Source organism: Polypterus senegalus, chromosome 13 (assembly GCF_016835505.1).
Source record: "Polypterus senegalus isolate Bchr_013 chromosome 13, ASM1683550v1, whole genome shotgun sequence".
Taxonomy (NCBI): domain Eukaryota; kingdom Metazoa; phylum Chordata; class Cladistia; order Polypteriformes; family Polypteridae; genus Polypterus; species Polypterus senegalus.
The window spans coordinates 153,149,237-153,175,936 of NC_053166.1; the positions used below are offsets into that span (position 1 = coordinate 153,149,237).

The 26,700-nt window shown below is 42.5% G+C and overlaps 1 protein-coding gene across 1 annotated transcript in view; it reads right to left on the reverse strand.

Moving 5' to 3' along the window:
* Window positions 1-1,117: 1,117 nt before the first annotated feature.
* Window positions 1,118-26,700, reverse strand: part of LOC120543356 (dynein regulatory complex subunit 3-like) — a 52,400-nt gene continuing 26,817 nt past the window's right edge. Inside the window, exons 7-13 of the mRNA XM_039776391.1 lie at window positions 26,564-26,676; window positions 21,813-21,987; window positions 16,490-16,621; window positions 12,861-12,931; window positions 10,877-11,000; window positions 5,760-5,891; window positions 1,118-1,225 (exon numbers count right to left, since the gene is read on the reverse strand). Coding sequence (XP_039632325.1) covers window positions 1,118-1,225; window positions 5,760-5,891; window positions 10,877-11,000; window positions 12,861-12,931; window positions 16,490-16,621; window positions 21,813-21,987; window positions 26,564-26,676 — 855 coding nt within the window. The remainder of the gene's footprint in view (window positions 1,226-5,759; window positions 5,892-10,876; window positions 11,001-12,860; window positions 12,932-16,489; window positions 16,622-21,812; window positions 21,988-26,563; window positions 26,677-26,700) is intronic.

The window sequence follows — 26,700 nt, forward strand, 5'->3', positions numbered from 1 at the left end:
ATTGTCTTGACCAGGACCACACCCCTAAATGCATTGAAGCAACTGCCATGTGATTGGTTGATTAGATAATTGCATTAATGAGAAATTGAACAGGTGTTCCTAATAATCCTTTAGGTGAGTGTATATTAAAAATAGTAGCGGCCCTAGCAGTGACCCCTGCTGGTCACCACTCTTAACATCGGCCAGTTCTGATGAGGTTCCTCACACCATCACCCTTTGCTTCCTGTGTTTCAGCCAATTCTGCACCCATCTAAAAACATCACCCTGAACTCCCACTTCTTTTAACTTGATGCCCAACCTCTCATGTGGCACCTTATCAAATGCTTTCTGAAAGTCAAGATAAATAACATCATGTGCTCCACTTTGATCGTATCCTTTTGTTGCCTCCTCATAGAATTCCAGCATGTTAGTAAAACACGACCTCCCTCTTCTGACCCCATGCTGGCTGTTCCTAATAACTCCTATCCTTGCCATGTGTTGCTCAATCTTATCCTTAATAATTCCTTCCATTAATTTTCCTGTGATGCATGTTAAGCTTACTGGCCTATAGTTGCTTGGATCTGCCCTGTCACCCTTTTTATATAATGGGATGATATTTGCCTGTAATAGGTAAACTGATAGCTGTGAATGGCGGGTCACAGATAGATCAGTAGAAGTGAAAGGCACCATATTATAAAAAGATAAGCAGGAGCTTTTAAAATGTTTAGAATGTTCAATTTACTATTGTGAACCTGTAAGGGTCATTCCACACTCCTAACAGAGGCCACACAGGTACTCAAACACAAGGTCCAGGTTCAAAAGGCTCTTTTATTTTCTTCAGTCGCCTCCACATAGCACAACACACTGCTACGTACAACACAATGAAATTCTTTTTCTTCTTCTTTGTTTTCTTGTTCTCCTCCATTCCTCTCCAGGTGAGTTTTATCCTCTTTCACTCCTGACTCCAACTCCAATGGCTGGGACAGGTGGGCTCCTTTACGAGCTTCGCCTGAGGACAGTTCTTATCCAAAAATATTGCATCTGAGAAGCACTTCCAAAAGTCAGACGCAATCTCCACATGACAGGTAGAGCCTCTTCCTGACAGGTAAAGACCCCCAAGAGGGCAGCCCTGCAGGTGTCACTCCTCGAGCATTATCCTTTTTATTGCCGCTGCCCTTAGATGTTGAACGTACTGGTGAATCTCCGACACACGGTTGCGATTGCGAGACTTTTCCTCTCGGTGCACCTGTAGAGAAATCAAAAGACAGAAGTTGTTGTTTGAATCACAGTGGTACCCTGTGATAATCAGTCTGGCCTGTGACACCCATGAATGAGACACTGTTATAAATTGACTTCTATTCTTATTTTTTCCAGGACTAAAATTCATCGATCTGACACTCATTGTGCAGATTTCGGGGTTACAGATTACAATTCTGATGTGATTTTCTCATTTGTTTTAAGTTTTTTTTTTTTTACTATTATGATGTGGTTCAACCGCCATTTTGTTTTTTCATGATTGTTGCCATTTTGGGATCTCTCATCATTAGGTCAGTTGTCAACATTCTTGGGACACAACAGTTTGAAGGGCTTCTTCCTAAGCCAAGCTACAGGATAACAAACCTATTTTTCCAAACACTTGCTATGGTCTTGTTTTGATTAAGTATTCCCTTAGGTTTGACTTTTGCTCACCATATTTTTTCTTATATATTTTGTCTCTCGTTTTGGCTTTGACTCACCTATTGTTGAACTCCTGCTTTTGATCCTTTTCTGTCTGGATGTTTTTCTCCTTCGTCAGTACGCTGACATAACATATCATCTACTGGACGATAAAATATTACTGTGTGTGTGTGTGTGTCTGGTCCCTCTGAGCAATTTGATTGGTCAGCTTGGCTTTGGTCTGATTGGTCAGTTTGGCTTTAGTGATGCGATCAACACAGGAAGTGCTGGACAAGACTGTTTGAGACACACAAGGGGGGAGTAAAGGCATAGGAGGCACACTGAGAGGAGGAGTGGATTGGGTCTCAAAACCGGCCCGGCATCCTTCAACGAGTGAGGTGACGAGGTCAACCCACCCGGCCCATTATCTCTTGTGAAGGATGGCCGGCCATTTATCCCGGCCAATACCCCCAAGCCGCCAGGTGGAGCCCTCCTTGCAGCATGGAGGTCCCCAGAAGACCAGAAGGGCATCATGGACAATGGAGTTTTTATGCAAAGCCCTGCTGGATGCCGTGGGGGCCACAGGAGGGAGCTGCAGGGAGGACCGAGGTTCGTCACAGGAAGAGCGACGGACTTCCGGGTTGAAGAAAGGGACTATTTACCCTGACCCGGAAGGAAAAAGGACTTGTGGACTATTGGGCAGAAACACTTCTGGGTCAGGAGGTATAAAAGGACTATAGGAACTCCCAGACAAAGAGCTGAGCTGGGTGGAAGGGGGGCAACGCGTCTGGGAGCTGGAGGATTGTGTTTATTGATTGTATTGGTGATTTATATGAGTATTGTGGTGGAGAGTGTGCTTTGTGCACTGTGGCGACAAAATAAAGTCAACTTGAGGACTTTTACCTGGTGTCTGGAGTCGTGGACAGGGGTTCAAGGGAGCGAGAGCGCCCCCTATCGTTCACACTCTATATATAATCTTCATTTGGATCTTGATCTTTGTTTGTCCGCGAATGAATTAGAAGAAGAAGCACTAGATGGCAGCAGAGAGACAGCTAAAACATAGGCATTGCATTAAGAATCTCCTCCAGGCTTATACTACTGAAGACTGTAGTACGCCAGTCACACCTCGAAACACAGACATTCAAACTAAACAAATTGTTGTGCTTTAAATTAACTAAAGAGATCTTCATTTAGATCTTGATCTTTGTTTGTCCGCGAATTCCACGCATGCGTAGACCACCTTCCAGTTTAGTACGTTGTTGTTACTCACGGATGTCAACAATGTACCAGAATAACGAAAGGGGTGGTGGACAGTGTTATGCTGGTTAGCTCCTGAGGCCTGGTTAGAGAATGAGATTGCCGAAGATAAAAGGTACGTGCCTACGTAACATATGAATGAAAGAAAGACAGTGGGTAAAATGAACGACAACGTAACAGCACGTTCCGGAAATTATTATTGTTACGTTGTAGCCGGTGAGTGCTGCGCGTCTCACAGTTGTACCGTGGCTTGCTCACATGTCAGTGAAGTGATCCTTATTTATGCTTTAAAGAGCCTGGATACCTATGTGTCCTCCTTTTATAACCATTGCTCCGTGTATATTGTCTTACTCTTTGGATTGCCACAAAGCAACCTGCGAGATTGGAAAAAGGTTGAGAAGACACCGTGAGAGGAAACAATAGCGTCGTGAAAACAAAAAGGATTGTGAACAGATAGCACAAATGCTCCTACACCACCACATAATTACTATTCCGAGTAGGCCGTTCCTGTCGAATCAATGTCCAAGGGTGTTCTTTTGTAATTTTGTTTCCATTATAAAAAATTATAATGCTGTGCGACGAAGGGCCTAGTTCATGACTGGCAGCCGCGTTTAAACAGGGAGCCCTTCACAGGCAACTTTAACACGCGCAAAGTAGTTGGGCGCACATGGCTAGTTCAATGTAATTTTCTTAAAATCTGTGAAGAGTATGCAGCTCGCTACTTGCTATGAGCCTATGATATGAACTCTATCTAAACTTAAATCTGTACACTGTTGTTTAGACACAACTTAAAATTTGACGACATGCTTAGAAATAAAATTCATTGAAAAATAAAAATTGAGTAACACGGCTTACATGTTATTAGTGTGCGTGTCGAATGTCAATGTCATGTCCAAGTGCCAGTACCTTAGTAGGCTAGTAGCTTGCGCAGTTTGCTGCTTTTAGCAGCCACATCATCAATACATTTAGTGTCAAGTTTGGCTCGGATACTTTTTTCCATTGACATCAACATGAACGCCTCACGATGTTCTTGCGTCATTGTGCTTCTCAGGCGGCTGGCGTCTTTCAACATCTGCAATAAGATGCTGCAGATGTTCTATCTGACGGTTGTGGTGAGTACCCTCTTATATGCAGTGGTGTGCTGGGGAGGCAGAATAAAGAAGAAGGACGCCTCACGCCTGGACAAACTGGTGAGGAAGGCAGGCTCTATTGTACACACGGAGCTGGACAGTTTGACATCTGTGGCAGAGCGACGGGCGCTGAGCAGACTCCTGTCAATCATGGAGAATCCACTGCATCCACTGAACAGGATCATCTCCAGACAGAGGAGCAGCTTCAGCGACAGACTGGTGTCACCGTCCTGCTGCACTGACAGACTGAGGAGACCCCACACTATGCGACTCTTCAATTCCACCCGGGGGGGTAAACGTTAACATTATACAATATCTATCTATCTATCTATCTATCTATCTATCTATCTATCTATCTATCTATCTATCTATCTATCTGTTATATAGTGCCTTTCACATCTATCTATCTATCAGTTAAATAGTGCCTTTAACTATCTATCTATCTATCTATCTATCTATCTATCTATCTATCTATCTATCTATCTATCCTATCTATCTATCTATCTATCTATCTATCTATCTATATCTATCTATCTATCTATCTATCTATCTATCTATCTAGTGCCTTTATCTATCTATCTATCTATCTATCTATCTATCTATCTATCTATCTATCTATCTATCTATCTATCTATCTATCTATCTATCTATCTATATCTATCTTTCACATCTATCTATCTATCTATCTATCTATCTATCCTTTCATATCATATCTATCTATCTATCTATCTATTATATAGTGCCTTTCACATCTATCTATCTATCTATCTATCTATCTATCTATCTATCTATCTATCTATCTATCTATATAGTGCCTTTCATATCTATCTATCTATCTATCTATCTATCTATCTATCTATCTATCTATCTATCTATCTATCTATCTATCTATCTATCTATCAACACACAGATAAGGATTTAGTAGTCTGCGTGTGTCCGTTGCCCTTCGTTCACCTGCTTATTTTTGCACATGTAACAGCATCCACAAAGATAAATTTCCTCAAATGCTCAGGTGATTGCATTATTCCTTCTCCTGTGTCTCAATATTTCATAATTTGCCACATTTCTGTTGAAGAGCTGAACGTACAGTGCGAAGCTCAGCAGCACAATCTTGTGAGCAGTGCTGGGGATAAAGTATTAAAAGTAGCACATGTTGCGTAGTTCGATTGCTTTTTAAAATAACAACAAACCTAACACAATACTCTTTTTAATTAAAACGTTTTTGAGTATCGTAGTAGCACAGGGTGTATTTGAACACAACGTCAACGTTCTCACCAGTGGAGGAGGAGATACAGTGTAGCCAATCAGCCTTCACTTTTTAATGGGTGCAGATTTCTGCTTTGGGGTCTTGTTCAAAAAGTGAATGCCATCAGTATACACCAGGGTTCAACTTTAAAGATCAGGCACCCTTACACTATTTTAAAATTAGGCACCTAATCTAAATTTTAAGATTAGGGACCCTGGTGTACCTGGCCTTACCCCCACGAACCTTAAGTTCAGGGTTTGTAGAAGGGGCTTTTGGTGTCCGCTTTTTGAACAAGACCCCTGCTTTGAATTACAGTTTAGGTAAAGCGACAGTTCAGAGCCTCTCCTTGCACAGATGACACGTTTCCCTGGTTGAACTTTGAATTCTAAACAATCCCAACCATTCTGAAGAGAAACGCAAGGAGGTTTTTTTATTGCCAAAGACCCTCAAAGCATCCCAGATACACATTGGCCTTCCAGCCGGCTGCTTACCTGTGTGATGAGACCTGCGCACCACTTGTTGGCCCTCGTGACGAGAGAATCCTCTCTGTTGTCAATCTTCAGAAGGTGAAGGTCGTGAGAGCTGCTGACCGCATTCATGATGGTGTCTTTATCGACGAACAGCTGCAAAAGACAAAAGGCAACACGAACAATCATGACTACCGTACAAGAGACGGGGCAGCTGTAATCATAGGTGGGGAGTAGGGACAGGGAGGTGCAAATTATGTCATGTGATTTTTTAAAAATGATTGTCATGATTGTAGCAGTCAGAATGCTGAGCCCTGCATGAAGCGAAGGGGTCCAACCACCTCCTGGTATAGGGGCTTTCACGGCATGCAGATTTTGGACCAAATTGTTCAGAAGGGAAACCGTGGAAGACTTACAAATGTCACATCAATGCCAAATGTCAGTCAGTCGGTCAGTCGTTATCCCACCCAACACAGGGTCACGGGGGTCTGCTGGAGCCGATCCCACCCAACACAGGGCGCAAGACAGGAACAAACCCCGGGCAGGGTGCCAGCCCACCACAGGGCACACACACACACACCAAGCACACACTAGGGATAATTTAGGATCGCCAATGCACCTAACCTGCATGTAAATGTCTCCCCTGAAAATGCTGGCTAGGTATGTGCTCTCTATCTGTGGCCCCTTTCTATTCACTACAACAGAATCAGTTTCCGCAATGCTTTTGCACATGGAGACTGAAAGGAACATAAGAAATCTAACAAACAAGAGGAGACCATTCTGTCCGCGTTTGCCGCTCGTTTGTTTAGCTAATAGCTAAGCTGTCCAAATGTCCCTGTGGTATAGTGGGTCCACAGCTCAAATTCAAAAGGCCAGTTTTAAAGAGATAATCTCCACACTTCGTGCCTTAAAGAGGAGGTTATGGTAGTGTGATCCGTGATTGAAGCCGGGATCTGCTAATCGCCACATCTGACCCACGTCCCCGTAATATATAGCGGAAGTGCGAGGCAGATGGGGGTGAGAAAAAAAAGGAAAGAACGGTAATGGAGGTTAAAGGAGAAGAAGGCGGCAGGAAGGAGAGGACGATACGTGCGTACGTGCGAGAGAGAGAGAGAGAGAGAAGGCTCGTTGAAGGTTGTTCATCCCGGCAAATACCCCCAGGCCGCCAGATGGTGCCCTCCCTGCAGCATGGAGGTGCCCCGAATGCCAGCAAGGAATTATGGACAATGGAGTTTTTATCCACAGCCCTGCTGGATACCACAGGGGTTGAAGAAGAGGAGTTTTTATCTGAGCCGGAAGTGTTACCAGTCACATGGACAGAGAGAGAAAACACTTCTGGGTCAAAGACTTTAAAAAGGACTATGGGAAATCCCAGGGTGGAGCTGAGCTGGGAGGGAGGACTGTGTATTGATTATTGATTTATTAGTGTTTATGAATATTATGGAGTGTTGGGTGCCTTGTGCACATGTTGAGCCCCAGTGTGTGCGCCCTGGCCATTGAGGAGGGAACCCAAGTCTCGGTCCGGCTGGAGCCTAACGTAGCCGGGGATCAGAAGGCTACCGGACCAGAATAGGAGGGAGCTGCATTTGCTGGTAGGACCCATATGGGAGATGGAAAGAAGAAAGTACCATAGTTTAAAGACAAGACTGCTGCCAGCCATTGCCGTTTTAAAAAGGATTTATTTATTGGGGTTTAACCTCCACAGTTCATGTGTTTTTAAGAACTATCTGAGAACTGCACTTATTTATTTGGACACTGATTTTGGTTTTGTTTTTAAATGACAGCACTCTGCACTTTTTGCACCATCCCCTTGCTTCGTTGTTGATGTCTTCACTGTCTAGCTCATCTGGTGACATTACCGAAGGTGTCGGGTTCGAGAGCTCCCCAGAAGCCAGATGGGAGCATGGAGCAGAACCCGCATCCGTCACAGTCCCATCCTGATCCTTCTTAAAGGTTCTCGAGGTTTCTGCTTCAATGCTCAAGTCTCAGTAGTTTGCTTCAGATGCCCCACAACTCTTTGAGCAAAGAAGTTCTTTCTGGCTTTAATCTTAAAGGCACTTCCAGTTAAATTTCCACTGATGTCCTCAAGAATGTGATTCACCATTAAGATTTATCAGTTCTTTTTGAGGATTTTGAAGACCTGGATCAGGTCCCCGTGCGGTTTCCTCTGACTGAGACTAAACGGGTTTATTTCTCGGAGTCGGTCAGAGTAGGACATGTCCTGGGGTGCACTTTGTTACTCTAATGTGCTGCTATGTCTTTCTTGTATTTTGGGGACCAGGGGCATCTCATGTATGAACGGTGCGTACGCACAGAAATGTTGCATACGAACGTTTCCACGTTCAAATCGCGATGTATAAAACCTAAACTTGGCGTAAAGCTACGCACATTTATTTCCGCGGTACCTCATACCCTGTCGTACGCAAGTTCTCCACTCGCTTTTGCAGACTGGCAGCACCCGGCGTCAAAGCAGTGCTACTGTTCCTGTGTGGTTTATCTTTCTTTTTCAGATCCACATTCTTGACACGGCTTTATAAATGCACTGAAATTAACCGCATATTGTTTACTGGTTTAATGCATCTGATTGTAATTAACCAGTAACAATATAATGGTCCGCGGAATGACCAAACTATTCTAAATACCATAACTGCTTTAGCGTCATTACTCTCACTGCACCTTCTTCTTCTTCTTCCAGCTGCTCCCGTTAGGAGTTGCCACATCGTATCATCGTTTTCCATATTACTCTCACTGCACCACTCGGAGCAGCTGATTGGAAAGAGAATTATCGGGATACAGCATCAAGCACACGCTGCCTCAGCCATGCTGTCTATTGAACTGCTTCTCACACGGCTAATGCTTCAAAACCTTTACTGTACGGACTTCGCGGTTCAGAAAGAGTTTCATCCCAAGAGCTCTAAACGCACTCAATCAGTCCATCAACTGCTCCTTGTAGAACTGTTGGTACTTAGAAGTTGTGACAGATAGGGGGCGCTGTCATCCCCTTGAACCCTCAGATCAGACACCAGACACCAAGTAAAAGTCCAATAATTTGGCTTTTTATTAATATATAGTGCACAAAGCACCCTCCTCTTCACAATACTCATTAACAAATACAATAGATAGATAGATAGATAGATAGATACATAGATAGATAGATAGATAGATAGATAGATAGATAGATACTAATAAACAATCACAATCCTCCACTCCCAGATGCATTGCCACCCAGCTCAGCTCCACGTCTGGGATCTCCCACAGTCCTTTATATAGTCCATGACCCGGAAGTGCTTCCGATCCCTCAGTCCACGTGACTTCCTAGCACTTCCAGGTCAGATCAAAACTCCTTTTCTTCAACCCGGAAGCACGTCATTTCCTCTGTCCATGTGACTGAGACGCACTTCCGGGTTGTAGACAAAACTCTCGCTGCTGCTCCCTGCAGCGCCTTCTAGTGGCCCCTGTGGTATCCAGCAGGGCTGTGGATGAAAAACTCCAATGTCCATAATTCCCTGCTGGTATTCGGGGCACCTCCATGCTGCAGGGAGGGCTCTACCTGGCGGCCTGGGGGTATTGGCCGGGCATAGTCCACAAAGTACAATCACCTCACTGTAAACTTGCACTACGGTTATAATATCGCACAACCTGAGCCACTTTATAAAATGCGTATTTACATATGATGATGATGTCATTTTTAAGATGAAATGCTAAAAAAATACGTTTATTATATAATACAGATATAACTAACTTAATTTAAGTAATCAATATTATGACTAATTAAAGGACACAGTGTCGCTACGCTAGCAAGGATCTGGCACTCCGTTCACGGATTGTTCCTGCCTCGCACTGTATGCTTCACTGGGACTGGCGTGAAGGATAGAATAATTAAACACGTACTATGAAGATATTTCAATGTTCCTAAAAAGTTTTGAAGAATCGGCGATATAAGCTTACAGATGGCTTAACGTCTATTACAGAGCTGATTGTGTGGCGATTGGGTATTTGGAGAAAAAAAAGGAAGGACAGGAATTGGAGGTTAGTACGTATGAAAGAGACAGTACTGCTGCAATAAATTATTTTATCGAAGGTCGCACACAATCACTGCGCCACCGTGTTCCCCTGTTTAATAACATGCTTTAACTCCTATCATCATGAAAATGATATCACGTACACATCTCAGTATTTGAATTATTCAGAGAGCTGTAATATCATGAATGTAATGGTTTCTGTGTCCTGTCGGAGGAAGAGAAAACCCGGAAGCACGTAGTGATTAGAGCACTTAGAAGATCAAATACAAAACAAAGCATTTAACGTGCTACTTTAGTTACGATGGGATTTGAGAAATTGGTAAATTAAACAATTTTAAGGTGAAGTTTATGATGTTCTACTTTAATGACAAAAAAAACTACGTGATTAAAGTGAAAATTTCGAGATTAAAGTTGACATTTCGTGCTTTTTCCCCACTGTGTGCCTATTTTTTTTTTTCTCGGTACCCTAATAAGCTTTCATGTGACAATCAGACGGTGAGCTACGACTCGCCTTTTCATGGTGACTTTGATATCTGACAGCTTCTTTTTTTATTTCGGGCACTGTGCGACTCTGTGAACTTGAGCGTTCGAGTTTCTCCGACACACTATGCCACTCAATCAACTTCCTTTTCTTGTTTATCCCACTGTTTAAACCAACAAAATAGTAAGTTTTCTTTGCCTCCACTTTATATTCGCTGAAATTCTTATATTTTCCCTCTTGCTTTTCCCATTGTCTTTTCACAGAAGGCTGCGCTTAAGGGCTATTTATATTGATTTGCATATTCAAAGAGGTGTAATTCTGGGAGGAGTTGGGGCGGGACAGCAGGCGCGTGCACGTGCGTTACTTTTCACGCTGACCGGGAATTATGTAGCGGAAGAATGTGGAAGTTTGCATACACACAGATTCCTGCATCTGGATTTTTCGGTGCTTACATACATTCCCGCTTTTGTGCTTACGCCATGTTACAGTGTGAGTTCTACACACGGCGTTATACATGAGGCCACAGAACTGCACACAATACACCAAGTCACAATGATACATTCTGAATCCCACTTAAACTCGGAAACTCACAAACACACACACACTGCACAGTTTAACGTAAAACAAATCTGACTCACCATTCTGACTTCTTTGGGAAGATCCTCATCAAATTCATTCCTTTTGGCCCTTTCCAGGGTGTTGGTGGCACTCTCCAATACTTTTTCATGGTGGAAATTTTCCAGGTCTCGCAGCTGAGCAGTTGTGCAGGTCAGTTAAGGGTCATTAGGAATGAGAGTTATCTTCAGTGTATGTGTAAAATTGAATGTCTGTCTGTCTGTGTATTCCCTGCACAATCCTCTGCCCTATGACGATCTGGACCAAATTTTGCATAGCTGCTCTCTTGAACTAAACAACGTACTAAACAGAATACTTTGGAACCCAAAATTTTAACCCTGGGGGTCCCAGTGGACCGTGTTAATGTTTGTGATGTGCCATCTGTTGGAATGACAAATGCAATGCATACATCTCTGTTATGTTATTTGGTATGAGATTTGTTAAAGCAGTGGTGCTGATGATGTGCCATCTGTTGCAATGACAAATGCAATGTATATGTCTCAGTTAAACGCCATCAGGTATCAGATTCATAAAAGCAGTGTTAATGATGACCCATGAGTTAGAATAACAAATGCAATGCCTAAGTCTCTGTTATATTCCATTTGGTATTGGAGTCATAAAAGCAGCGTTTGTTTTCGATGCGCCATCTGTTGGAACCACAATGCATATGTCTCTGTTATGTGCCATCAGGTATCAGATTCATAAAAGCAGTGTTAATGATGACTCATGAGTTAGAATAACAAATGCAATGCCTATGTCTCTGTTATATGCCATTTGATATTGGAGTCATAAAAGCAGTGTTTGTTTTCGATGCGCCATCTGTTGGAATCACAATGCATATGTCTCTGTTATGTGTCATTTGGTATGAGAGTTAATATTTATCATGTACCATTTATTAGAATGACAAATGCAATGCCTAAGTCTCTGTTATATGCCATTTGGTATTGGAGTCATAAAAGCAGCGTTAATGTTTGTGACGATCCATCTGTTGGAATGACAAATGCAATGCCTATGTCTGTGTTGTATACCATTTGGTATTGGATTCGTAAAAGAAGAGTTCGTTTTCGATGCGCCATCTGTTGGAATCACAATGCATATGTCTCTGTTATATGTCATTTGGTATGAGAGTTAATATTTATCATGTACCATGTTAGAATGACAAATGTAATGTATTTTGTTACTTACATGCATTACAGAATTCATTTTAGTAGAAACATTAACACTGAGGTCTACATTAATTAGTTAGATTTTGACCCTTCTGAAGACGGGTGGGCACAGCTAGTACCAGATAAGTAAATCAGTAGGAATGGAATCTGCTGATAGCGAGGATTTATTGTATCTGGCCTGTCTCACTCTTCTATATCATTAGAATCTGAGAATCTTTTCTTGTCATACCTCAGTACGTTTCACTTTTTTCTTTGTGGGTCCTCACCATTCTACAGCTTCACTTTCATGGGTATTAATTTGGTCAGACCTCATTGCCTTGTCTCTTTCTTACACAGCACTGTATGTAGTCTGATACGATCCGACTCCACCGTCCTACGGCTTTGCCCCTGGAACCCGATCTTGTCAGAGGTCTTACACACCATGTAATCTAATCCTATCAGGCCTCTCTGCTGCATTTTGATCTCCTGGTATTGCTGTCTAATCTCTCGGATTTTATTGTGTTACCCAGTGAAGTCTTTGACTCGGTTCATGCTGCAGCTGAAGGTGACTCAATTCCATGTTTTGACTCGTTATCTTATTTATTTGACTAATTTTAAACACTTTGCAGAGATCTGTTTCCACTATGACATTAAGGAATCTTTTTCTGTTAATCAGTATCAAAAACCCAAATGAAATCCACTATGATTTGTGTTCTATAAAAATAAAATGTGAAAACTTCCAAGGAGAGTGAATACATTTTCTATTCACTATAAGAAAGGTGTAGTCTTCCCATTTTATGCCTGACGGTTATTCCTTACTCCTCTCGTACAACACTTCTTGTCGAGTTCAATAAAAGGATATATGCCCTGAACAAATTCAATGAAGCTTGCAGTCATCTCTGTGATGTTCTTTTCAAATTCTTCATTAATGTCCTAAAAATAGAAGGTTTTCCGTCAGTTTAGTTTTCTCTTATCTACAAATTTCATTTACTTGATAGGGAAAAGTGTCTGTGCACGTGAGCCCAGTTGGTTCAATTGGTCAGTTTGGATGTAGCGATGCGATCAACAGAAGAAACGCCGGGCAGGAGAGGTTGAGACACATGAGGATACCGAGTAAAGGTCTGGGAGGGACGCTGAGAGTCGCCTTCAAAGATGGGAAATAATAAAAAGAATAGGAATGATGATGTGGGTAATCAGGGGCCGGTCTTCCATTGGTGGTAATCAAAAAGTGAACAGGAGGTGAGCAAGGCACCTCAGAATGATAGAGACGAAGAAGCAGTCTGTATGGAAACATGATTGAGAGACGACTCGCTGTACAAGAGAGACTGAGAAACACGAGAATACCTAAGGAACTTGCAGGAGGAACGCTGAGAGTCGCCTTCAAAGAAATATTTGAAAGAATAGGAATGATGTTTTCATGGCCAGCAATGGGGTCCCATCTATCATTGGTGGTAGTCAAAAAGCGGACAGCAGGCAGTGCCCCGAAGTGACAAAAGGTTCAGACACACCTGGATACTGAGGATAAGGATAGGAGGAAATCTAAGGGTGCATGTAGAGTAGGAGATATCAATTATCAAGTATTTTTTAATTTATTGTATTACCTATCCATCCATTATCCAACCCGCTATATCCTAACTACAGTGTCACAGGGGTCTGCTGGAGCCAACACCAGCCAACACAGGGTGCAAGGCAGGAAACAAACCCTGGGCAGGGCGCCAGCCCACCGCAGGGCACACACCCACACACCAAGCACACACTAGGGACAATTTAGGATCGCCAATGCAACTAACCTGCATGTCTTTGGACTGTGGGAGGAAACCCACGCAGGCACGGGGAGAACATGCAAACTCCACACAGGGAGGACCTGGGAAGCGAACCCGGGGGTCTTCTAACTGCGAGGCAGCACCGCTACCTTCTGCACCACTGTGCCACCCCTGTATTGCGTATCTTTGACAAATAACATGGCACATCGTCAATAATGGTGAACGTCACAGGCTTGGAGTCTGCTCAGTGTGGCCCTCTAGTGGCAAAGATCTTCAAAGCGGAATCTGAGGAGCAGGTGTCACACAGATGGGAACAGGAGAAAGCTGAGTGGAGCGAAAGAAGGTAATTCCACGCCAGGCCAGGGGTTGGCGGGGTGCACTAAACCTTCCCCTGTTTTCTCTGCAGACCATATATGGGGAAAGCCTGCCTGATTTCTCTTCAACGATGTCACTTCCAGTTCTAGCACCTCAAAAAACTTCACTCCTGGTTCTGGCACCTCGAAATATGTCACTTCTGGGATCGGTGCCCTGAAAGACATCGCTTCTGGTTCTGGCGCCATCTTGAAACATCATGTCCAGTCTTGGCATCCAAGATGACATCACCTCCGGGACCTGGTCTATAAAGACGCCATTTTGTCTTAAGAAATCAGTTCAACTTGAGAGCTCAACCTGTGAACTTCAGTGCTAATCTAAACCTTTGCAGCCAGGTATAATATATGAGTGGCTGCCCCAAACCGTTTTGTGTGTCCGAGGCTGATTTTACGGCAACAAGATTGCGAGAGGGAGCGCCGGGCAAGAGAGGTCGAGACGCACGAGGATCGCAAGGAAAGTCGGAGGTGGAACATTGAGGGCACACGCAGGGCGGTGGTTCCCCACCTTTTCTATGCTCTGCACCCCTCAAATATGTTTGATTTGTGTTCACACGCCCTATGATAGAAATATCACATTTGAAGATGAAGAAGTCACTTTTTTGAACCACATACAGTACTGCGGATTAACAAACTAAACTACAAAAATAAGTGCATAAAATTTAGATATAAATTGAGCAATTTACTTTTATAAATCTTAATAATCTTGTAAATGTGTACCCTGTGAAGCTTAGACACTTGATTGACGATCTGAGGGTTGGAGTATCCCACAAAGCATCAAGTACCACAAGGGACACATAATGAACAATCGAGGGGGCTGGCTGAGGGACTGGAGACCCCCATGAAGCAGCGGGTGCCGGTGTGTCGCTAAGTAATGAAACACAGTCGACGAGCTTTGTACCCCAATAACGCCTGCTCTGTGGTTCAAAAACAGATGAGGCGCACAGTTCAGATTGCTGCGCTGCTGTCAGGACTGCCAGCAGGAGAGATGGGTTAAGTGTAAGCAGCAGGTGTTGCGTCCAATTCAGTCCCCCATGCCCTAGCAAGGCAAAAATGTTAATCAACCCTCCAAATCAGTGAGATTTCATAATCAATAGAAATCAATGCTGGACCTCACTCTTCTCTACAGATTACTGCAAGGTCCAAATTCCATCCAACCTGTTATATCCTAACTACAGGGTCACGGGGGTCTGCTGGAGCCAACCCCGGGCAGGGCGCCAGCCCACCACAGGGCTCACACACACACACCCATACACCAAGCACCAATGCACCTAACCTACATGTTTTTGGACTGTGGGAGGAAACCCACGCAGACACGGGGAGAACATGCAAACTCCATGCAGGGAGGACCTGGGAAGCGAACCTGGGTCTCCTAACTGCGAAGCAGCAGCGCTACCTACTGCGCCACCGTGCTGCCCCAGGTCCAAATTCCATTCTTTTCAAAAAAATATAAAAAAGGTTAGGGACCCGTAAGAAGGTGCGTTTCTGCTGCTCATTCACAGGTGACAATTGCGTATGGTATACTTGATTCTTTTCATATCAACGAACGGGACCACTATTTAATAAATGACAGCACACAATTCAAGACACCGATGGCACCATGATTAAGTCGAACAGCGCCCCTTACTAAATTCTGCCCAATCGCAAGGCAACTTTTCTCTTTGTCACACCTCCTGAAATGCCATCTTACACCCCAGGTTGGGAACCCCTGATGTACACAAATGATATAAAACATCAAATGTTTTCAAATTTATTCCATTACCTGTCTTTAACATGGCTAGTGGAATATGAGAATCCCACTAGCATCTTTAAGGCTGCCATCACACTACAGTATTCGATACAACTTCTATTTGAAGAGCATTGTCAAATTTAGTTGCCAAATCTTGGCGCCTCTGAGGGTGCTAAATTATATGAATCAGGATGGCAGTGGGCAACTGATGGTTTGCCTGTTGGCCACAAACCCTTTCATCATGGTGGGCATTGCATGCAGCACTTCTAGCTGACAGTTAGTTAACACTTGTAGACACACAGGTCCACTAGCTGCTTGCTATGAGAAAACCAAACCGGTCTGAGCTTGTTGTAACGAGTCGCACAATGTTTTATTTTAAGAGGTATGACTGAGCCAGTGGGAGTATCACACGACTCAACTGATGCACGGTCTACAAGTCTCTGTGGTTTTCTTTAGGTAATGCAAGTGAAGACTATGCCTGAAAATCATAGGAGAATTTGTGTAGTGCGTGTTTGGCTGAAGCTGTTTTGGATTAATAGCATCGGCTAAAAGCAAAAATGTCCAGTTGTTAGAAATTAGACATTAGTTGTACAGTACATCCACAAAGCATACCTTGACTGATTAAGCCCACCTTAAGTTGTTCTAACAGCTGCTTCTCCAGCATCATCAGGAAGTCGTGCAGCTCCACAATGTCACTCTGGTACTGGGCAATGCGTATCTTCAACTTCTGATTGTCCATAATTTGGTGCACCTCTTTATGAAACTGGACAGATGGCAGAGTGGCTAAAAGTTAGAAAACATAATAAAATACTCACCTGGGGAAGTGCCCAGGTCACCCTCTGCTAAATAAAATGAAGTGGTGTACTTTCCACAGCACTAGGTTGTGGCGACACGATGCATATTGGTTGGATGTGTGAGAATTTCACTGTACGTGACAACACTGCTGCTTGTGGTGGCCCTCACTAACATGAGACACTATAATGGTGGCCCCCTTTATACTTATTACAGTGTGGACTCTAACAAAATGTCTCAAATGCCATACATTTTCCAGCCTGTCAGGTTCTGTAGTAAAGCACTTACTCGCCCCTTCTCTTTTACATTTCCTTATAACCTCTGGCTGTTAGACAGAGTGAAAGAACTGGCAAGAGGAAGAGTTATTAAATGATATTAACCCTTTAACCCTTTGAACCCTGCCTTCTCCAGCATGTCGGCACTATACAAGAAATTTTGATTTATAAAACTTATCTTTTATATGATGAAAACTAGGGGGCTTTGCCCCCTGCTTGTTTCGCTTGCCAACCCCCCCATGTCTATGCTACGCGCTAGCCTCTTTATGGTTCTGCAGCTCGCGTTATGGGGATGCGGATGTACAATTTAAACAGATTGCTATTTTCATGGGAACTGTTACATATGCCTAATAGAACTAATTATTTTGCATTTTAGCGAATAATTAACCATATTAAAAATAGTAAAACATAATTTGAAACTAAATTATGTTTCACGCTGCATTAGAGCTATTCGTTGCATAATACGATTTTGTTCTGTTTGGCTTTGAAATTAACATGCAAATACTTTTTAAAGTTACACTTTTACTGTAAAAGTTCAGTAAAAATCATTTTTGGAATTAACTTTTTGTCAATATCGCATTGAATTTTGATTCTGTATTTGGACTTTCATCGTGACAATGCAACGTATAACTGCCCGTGGTTGAACTTCATTCATTTCTCTTTCTCTGTTAAACAAAATGACTTTTTCGAATGTTTGTCCCTGTGATTTGTTAATTGTCCTTGCAAAATCTATTCTAACAGGAAACTGTTAAGTTTAATATGAATGGCATATCAAGAGCTCCTTTGTTGTATAATGTTATCCCCTGAAGATGTACTGCATTACCTTTCTTGTTGCCTGTTAAAATTTTACATGTCAGAATTGTTCGACCAATTTTCAATACAGCTAATCTCGTCCCATTGCATAGCCCATCACTCAGACATAAATTACGCAATTACATTACGATACGTCCTTCTGTCTACAGTAATTCAGCCGGTGGCAGACTGGATGGTGTTAATGGTTGTAGATATTCCACGTGATATTGTAAATTGATGTTTTCATCTTCCGCACCATCACCACCAACTGTTTCAGCAGTGTCTATTGATATGGATTTCAGAGTCTATTGATACGGATTTAACTAATTTGCCGTGTAACTGATCGAAAATTTTTGGCGTTAATTCATTTGACTTCATCATTCTCTGTGCCAGGATTGCCCGTGTACTCATTTCTTCTATTGATAACCCTTCGGGATTAAATTCTTCAATAAGATTTGGACATAATAAGTCTTCTTTAATTGGGAACTTCAATTGAGGAAAACGTAAAAATTTATAAGCGCTAAGAGAGCAGAAACTGTGTCTAACAAAAGCATTCACACGAATGAGAGGTGAGGGGACTGCAGGCATGGGCCGTTAACCGTAAATGGTGGAGAGGAGGGCGGGACTTGAAAAAATCTCATGGCAATAGTCCTGTCTCGTGGGACTTGAAATTATCTCTTGAAAAAAGTCTGGTCTCGTCTCAGGATTTTTTTAGGTCAGTGTCAATGTCAATTTATTTATATAGCACATTTAAAACAACATAGGAATGCTGTGGCCAAAGTGCTTTACAATAATAGAATAAAAGAAAACAAACAAATAACATAAATAGAAATAAAATATATGAACATAAATAAAATAATAAATAGAAGTAATGTTATATAATCACAATGAAGAAAACCATCAGTATTACTGAAGATCACGGAAAGCAAGTGACTAGAAATGAGTCTTTAATCTCGTTTTGAATTGTAGACGACTCCTTTACGTGACGAGGTAGAGAGTTCCACAGGCGAGGAGCAGCAGCAGCACAAGGCCTGTCTGTCCCCCTTAGTTTGACACTCGGTATGCGGGACAACAAGAGACAACTGACCAGAAGATCTAAGCACTCTGGATGGCTGGTGTAAAACACACAATTCAGATAAATAGACAGAGCAAGACCATGTAAAGATTTAAAAACTAGCAACACGATTTTAAAATCAATTTGAAAACTGACAGGCCGCCAGTGTAAAGAAGCTAAAATTGGAGAAACAGAATCAGACTTTCTTGCCCCAACCAGAAAGCGAGCGGCAGCATTCTGGACCAACTGTGACCTGCGTATCAGAGATTTGCTAATCCCAGAATACAGCGAGTTGCAGTAATCGAGGCGAGAAAAGATAAAAGTATGAGTAGCTCTCTCAAGATCCCTAGAAGATAAAAAAGGCTCATTCTTACCTAAAAGACAAAGCTGGAAAAAGCATCTCTTGACTACAGAATTAACGTGTTTCTCAAAAGAGAGGTTACTGTCAAAAATAACACCAAGATTACGGATTTTAGGTTTGCAAAAGACAGAGAAAGAGCCGAGAAGTCCAAGACCAATTTGGGCTTTAGCTGATGGACCCACTATAAGCACCTCCATTTTGTTTTGATTCAGATCAAGAAAATTATTAGCCATCCAGGATCTTAGTTCAAAAAGACAGTTGTGGAGTTGATTTATCGCAAAGTCGCAGACAGGAATATAAACCTGAGTATCATCAGCATAGCATTGAAAAGAAATGTTAAATTTCCTAAAATAGCTCCAATAGGATGAAGGTATACAGAGAATAAAATAGGATCCCTGAGGAACACCACATTTAAGAGGAGCAGTAGACAAAAAAGAGGAGTTTAAAGTCACTGAAAGTGTCTACCAGTTAGACATAACCGGAACCAGTTAAGAGATAAAAAATATATATAATATACACTCACTTAAAGGATTATTAGGACCACCATACTAATACGGTGTTTGACCCCCTTTCGCCTTCAGAACTGCCTTAATTCTACGTGCCGTTGATTCAAAAAGGTGCTGAAAGCATTCTTTAGAAATGTTGGCCCATATTGATAGGATAGCATCTTGCAGTTGATGGAGATTTGTGGGATGCACATCCAGGGCACGAAGCTCCCGTTCCACCACATCCCAAAGATGCTCTATTGGGTTGAGATCTGGTGACTGTGGGGGCCATTTTAGTACAGTGAACTCATTGTCATGTTCAAGAAACCAATTTGAAATGATTCGAGCTTTGTGACATGGTGTATTATCCTGCTGGAAGTAGCCATCAGAGGAGGGGTACATGGTGGTCATGAAGGGATGGACATGGTCAGAAACAATGCTCAGGTAGCCCGTGACATTTAAACGATGCCCAATTGGCACTAAGGGGCCTAAAGTGTGCCAAGAAAACATCCCCCACACCATTACACCACCACCACCAGCCTGCACAGTGGTAACAAGGCATGATGGATCCATGTTCTCATTCTGTTTACGCCAAATTCTGACTCCACCATTTGAATGTCTCAACAGAAATCGAGACTCATCAGACCAGGCAACATTTTTCCAGTCTTCAACTGTCCAATTTTGGTGAGCTCATGCAAATTGTAGCCTCTTTTTCCTATTTGTAGTGGAGATGAGTGGTACCCGGTGGGGTCTTCTGCTGTTGTAGCCCATCCGCCTCAAGGTTGTGCGTGTTGTGGCTTCACAAATGCTTTGCTGCATACCTCGGTTGTAACGAGTGGTTATTTCAGTCAAAGTTGCTCTTCTATCAACTTGAATCAGTCGGCCCATTCTCCTCTGACCTCTAGCATCAACAAGGCATTTTCACCCACAGGACTGCCGCATACTGGATGTTTTTCCCTTTTCACACCATTCTTTGTAAACCCTAGAAATGGTTGTGCGTGAAAATCCCAGTAACTGAGCAGACTGTGAAATACCCAGACCGGCCCGTCTGGCACCAACAACCATGCCACGCTCCAAATTGCTTAAATCACCTTTCTTTCCCATTCTGACATTCAGTTTGGAGTTCAGGAGATTGTCTTGACCAGGACCACACCCCTAAATGCATTGAAGCAACTGCCATGTGATTGGTTGATTAGATAATTGCATTAATGAGAAATTGAACAGGTGTTCCTAATAATCCTTTAGGTGAGTGTATATAATAGGGAGATATAAAATGTCATAAAAAAAAACAGATTGACACCATAGAACAAGCCAGACTACTTACAATCTCACAATTTTCACCATTTTGTACCAATGTCAAAACTGCAGCTTTGAGTGGTATTCTTCAAAATAGTTTTAGGCACCAGGAGTAATGCACAAGAACATTTGACGTGATTTACGCCAGTGCACAGTTTTAGAGTGCTTTGGCAGGTCCTTGTCCTTGTCCTTGGCTCCCAAATGGCTCCCTTTGCCTGCTCGTGATTCTCTGTACACGCCACGCAGTTCCTTGCCCACCTGTGCAGCGGTACAGCAGTGAATCGCTGCATTTTCAGCTGAACCCTTTCCACTACTGCTGGGAATTGAAGTGCTTGACTGCTCAATTCGCCATTTTATGTTCTTTCTTTTTATTTGATTCATCATCACCTACTGCTTATGTTTTGGCCCAATAAGATAATCAAAATCATGCTAAAGTATAATTGATCTCCTTTCTGTTTCCTTCTAAAAACTCACAAATGAAAACAAAAGCAATCTGTGGCAAAACATCAGTGCAACTTGTACAAATAACATAACGGCGTAACTAGATATTGGAATATCATGTGTGTAGGATGATGTGCTGGTAGACGGGTGTAGCAGCCTTTTTGGGAATATGCCTCGTGACCACTAGGGGCATTGCAGCACCCCAAGCCTCAGACACAACCTTACAGTCACAAATCCTTATACGTAAAGTACAATACCTTATAAGCAGTGCACGTCTATGGGATTTGAGGCATCCTGATAAAGTCTACACAATAAACAGCACAAAAGGGGAAGGTAGAGTCACAGAGGACTCTACCAAGTTAGAACATCTACCTTGCTGTTTCCCCCATTCCATATGATCTCCCCCACACCAGAACATTTTCTTGAACAATCTCTGCCAAAACATGTCGCCCCCTCACCTGCTCCTTCAGCTTGTCAAACTCGAACACCTTCTTGGCTCCGAGTTCTTGGTTCATTTTCACAGCCGCATGCCATCCTTCGTTGTAGGCCGTCACCTCCTCTTGTCTCCGCTGGTGCTCCTTCAGGCCCATGTCAAAGATCTCCTGGCAGAGCTCTACAAATTTGCTTTGGAAGGTGAACAATTAAGAGTTAAGGAGAAATGCATTGTTCACTGCTCAAATAAGTCCTTGTTCGGCTTCAGTCTGGTCAAGAAAACTCATCAGCGTTAACACTAGAATTACCAAAGCTTGCGAAAAAACTCATAAATCTGGTCCACCTTAAATCCGCTTGCACCTCTCCATCAGCGTCTTTTGTCTTGTAAATGTGTCGATAAACCCAAGCAGTAGATCTGGACGGTGTATGTGCCCAAAAAAGAAGTCTAACTGCATTCTCATACCATTGCTTGCGTACTAAAGTGTCAGCAGGCATTTTTTGTGGCATTACACGTGTAATTTGTAAGCATGCCCTTGTCGATCAAACAGAGGAAGCTGTGCAGTCTACTTGTGACTTTACACTGTAGGAAGATAAGTAAATAAATCGAGGTAAATAGCATTCAACCTGGTTTTTATATAAGTAACATACAGCCGAATATATATATTTATATATATACTGAGTATGCTTTATACATAAAATATATGTTGTCGTACCTTGCATAACTAAATAACCTTTATGGCACAATAACAATTCAATACATTTTTGGCCACTACAGTATTTGGACTAACTGGACATAATCTTCATGTGGGAAAAGGCTGACTCGCATAAATACAGTGGTGTGAAAAACTATTTGCCCCCTTCCTGATTTCTTATTCTTTTGCATGTTTGTCACACAAAATGTTTCTGATCATCAAACACATTTAACCATTAGTCAAATATAACACAAGTAAACACAAAATGCAGTTTTAAATGATGGTTTTATTATTTAGGAGAAAAAATCCAAACCTACATGGCCCTGTGTGAAAAGTAATTGCCCCTTGTTAAAAATCACCTAACTGTGGTGTATCACACCTGAGTTCAATTTCCTGATTACTGCCACACCTGTTTCAATCAAGAAATCACTTCAATAGGAGCTGTCTGACACAGAGAAGTAGACCAAAAGCACCTCAAAAGCTAGACATCATGCCAAGATCCAAAGAAATTCAGGAACAAATGAGAACAGAAGTAATTGAGATCTATCAGTCTGGTAAAGGTTATAAAGCCATTTCTAAAGCTTTGGGACTCCAGCAAACCACAGTGAGAGCCATTATCCACAAATGGCAAAAACATGGAACAGTGGTGAACCTTCCCAGGAGTGGCCGGCCGACCAAAATTACCCCAAGAGCGCAGAGACGACTCATCCGAGAGGTCACAAAGACCCCAGGACAACGTCTAAAGAACTGCAGGCCTCACTTGCCTCAATTAAGGTCAGTGTTCACGACTCCACCATAAGAAAGAGACTGGGCAAAAACAGCCTGCATGGCAGATTTCCAAGACACAAACCACTGTTAAGCAAAAAGAACATTAGGGCTCGTCTCAATTTTGCTAAGAAACATCTCAATGATTGCCAAGACTTTTGGGAAAATACCTTGTGGACTGATGAGACAAAAGTTGAACTTTTGGAAGGCAAATGTCCTGTTACATCTGGCGTAAAAGGAACACAGCATTTCAGAAAAAGAACATCATACCAACAGTAAAATATGGTGGTGGTAGTGTGATGGTCTGGGGTTGTTTTGCTGCTTCAGGACCTGGAAGGCTTGCTGTGATAGATGGAACCATGAATTCTACTGTCTATCAAAAAATCCTGAAGGAGAATGTCCGGCCATCTGTTCGTCAACTCAAGCTGAATCGATCTTGGGGCAATGACCCAAAACACACCAGCAAATCCACCTCTGAATGGCTGAAGAAAAACAAAATGAAGACTTTGGAGTGGCCTAGTCAAAGTCCTGACCTGAATCCAATTGAGATGCTATGGCATGACCTTAAAAAGGCGGTTCATGCTAGAAAACCCTCAAATAAAGCTGAATTACAACAATTCTGCAAAGATGAGTGGGCCAAAATTCCTCCAGAGCGCTGTAACAGACTCATTGCAAGTTATCGCAAACGCTTGATTGCAGTTATTGCTGCTAAGGGTGGCCCAACCAGTTATTAGGTTCAGGGGCAATTACTTTTTCACACAGGGCCATGTAGGTTTGGATTTTTTTTCTCCGTAAATAATAAAAACCATCATTTAAAAACTGCATTTTGTGTTTACATGTGTTATATTTGAATAATGGTTAAATGTGTTTGATGATCAGAAACATTTTGTGTAACAAACATGCAAAAGAGTAAGAAATCAGGAAGGGGGCAAATAGTTTTTCACACCACTGTAAGTAGAGCCGAATAATGCAGTCAAGGAGGTAGCACATTTCCTCATGTTTGGGTACTTTTCCCCTGTGAGTTCCAAAACTGTCCATGAGCCCCATACTTCAGCTGAATGTCATCCTGTAGTGTCAAAATCTCATCCTCCACTGCAGAGGAGTTTTAAGTGAAACAGTGTTGCAATTCTTGATGCAGGTGAATCACCTTCAACATCTTCCCTAAATGGATAGCACTTAAATGTAGCGATTGGCTCAAGTAAAGCTGAGTCTTGAACCCGTCTGTCAAAGTCTGACAGATAATTTTCAATCTGCTCTGTGTAGCGTATGCTGTCAAGTTGCACACACGCCTCCCATTGCGTCTCCAGCTCTGACACGAGGTTTTGGATGTTCCTCAAATCAAGGCGCTGCAGCTTTGAGGACAGATGTTGCATTTTTCATTTGAAAGCATTAACTGAGCTAATCAAATTAACCATGGAGTTCTCTTTTCCCTGCAGCTGAAAATTAAGGTCATTCAACATGTTGGTCATATCGGAAAAAATGCCAAGTCTAGCGGCCATTGATTGTTATTAAGTTGCTTGTATTCTGCATGTTTAATGACAAGGAGAAACTCCTTTTTCTCCGGCCAGGGGTCTCAGAATCTCAGCAGGAATTTCTCCTTAGCCATCTGCCTCAACGAAGGCATTTTTTATCATCTCTCCTTCTTGGAAGGACTTCTTATGCTTAATGATCGAGTGACTCACCCGGAACGATGCTTCCGTGTGTCTGCCTTTGTTTTTGAATTCAGCGGAGTGAAAAATGACGACTGTCTGATTAACTGCGGTTTTAGTTCCCTCTCCTTTCTCTTTCTCAGATCGCTTTTCAGAAGGAAGTCAGTTTTTATGAACAGTTCGAAAGTGCCTTTCCACATTTTCCTTCTTTGGAATAGCAATGATAGATTGACAGATCAGACAAACGCACTTCGATTGTGACATCGTGAGAGACAAATTCCTCTTCCAATTCCACATCCAGCCCATACCCTCCCCAAACATTTTTCTTTTAAAAAATCTCTTCTTTAGTCGATATAAATTGGAAGGCTAACTACTGTAGATCACAGCCGGAGTTTTTCAGTAGCTTGCGTGTTTGATCGTGTGTGCGGGATGACCAGTGTGTTAGAAGAAAAGAGATCTCAGACTGGCCGCCCAGTATGTCAATCAAGTGGCAAATACCATAGGGAGGATATATGATAAAGTAACGTTACATTTTATTTTTTTTTTTAAAAGTAAAGGGGATCTACCAGCACTCCCTTTCCGATCTACCGGTCGATCGCGATCGATGCATTGGGCACCCCGGTATAAGGGATTACGATATGCCGGCCACCTGAGAGAGTAACCACAGAGCGCTCGGCCTTTTTCTTCTATGTGGGTGCGGCAATGCGCTGTATCCGCGTGCGCTCCTAACTTCTCCCTCTCTCTATTGTGCCTACGTGATCACACGGTGATACCTAAACTATTCCGAAGCGACGTTTGCACTGATTTGTGTTTTTTGTCTCTAACACCCTCAAACACCTTTATCAGAGCATCCCTTATCTAAGATGTAACGTTCGATCAGAAGTAAATATGAAGCTGGTTTTAAATTAACGTCGTTGAAGTAACGAAAGAAATTGGTAACTGCGCTGCTGCATCAAAATTCGATGCATCTGAGAAACTGATGTGAGATTGAAGGAGGCAAATAGATGTTAATAATAATAATAATAATAATAATTGTCACAGATTTGAACGGGCGTATAAGTCGAGGTCTGATTTTATGATCTGTGGTGGTCTGGTGCCCTGACTAGGGGTTGTTTCCTGCCTTGCTCCCTGTGTTGGCTGGGATTGGCTCCAGCAGACTCCCGTGACCCTGTAGTTAGGATATAGCGGGTTGGATAATGGATGGATGGATGATTTTATGATCGATTGTTGGAGTTTCAAGACCCGACTTATACACGAGTATATACAATAGTCAAATCGGATACCAGCCAAAAATCAGAATGGAGTCACTTTTACCTGCAGTCTAAATGTAGGAACATATGAGCTTGAACACTGCTGGTTCATTTTTACCTTTGTGACTTTTCTCTAGCACTGCTCTAAGGTTGGGGGACCAGCTGCCCCTATGCCCCCCTCAGATGGGTGCTGACCTTTACCTCTGCACTGCAGTCAGTTACTTTCCTTGGACTCAGTTTTCAAGCATAAACTTGCAAGAAATTGAAGACAATCTGAGCAAGAGGTGATGCAATGCTGAAGCAAACCCTGGATTGAATGTTACATTGGACCACTTCAGGCGTACCAAGCAACTTTCTTTTTTCTTCTATTAATCCTTCCCACTCAGGATTTAGACCTGAGCAACCAAGCTGTCAAGGATATTTTTCGACATATGGGGCCATGTCAGGAAGCTGCAAAAGTTTCCTCCCTTCTGTATCTTCTGCAAACATACTGTCGAACAGGAACGACCCATTGAGATATTCCACAAATGCTTCCTGGGACAGAACAGGAAAGGAGGA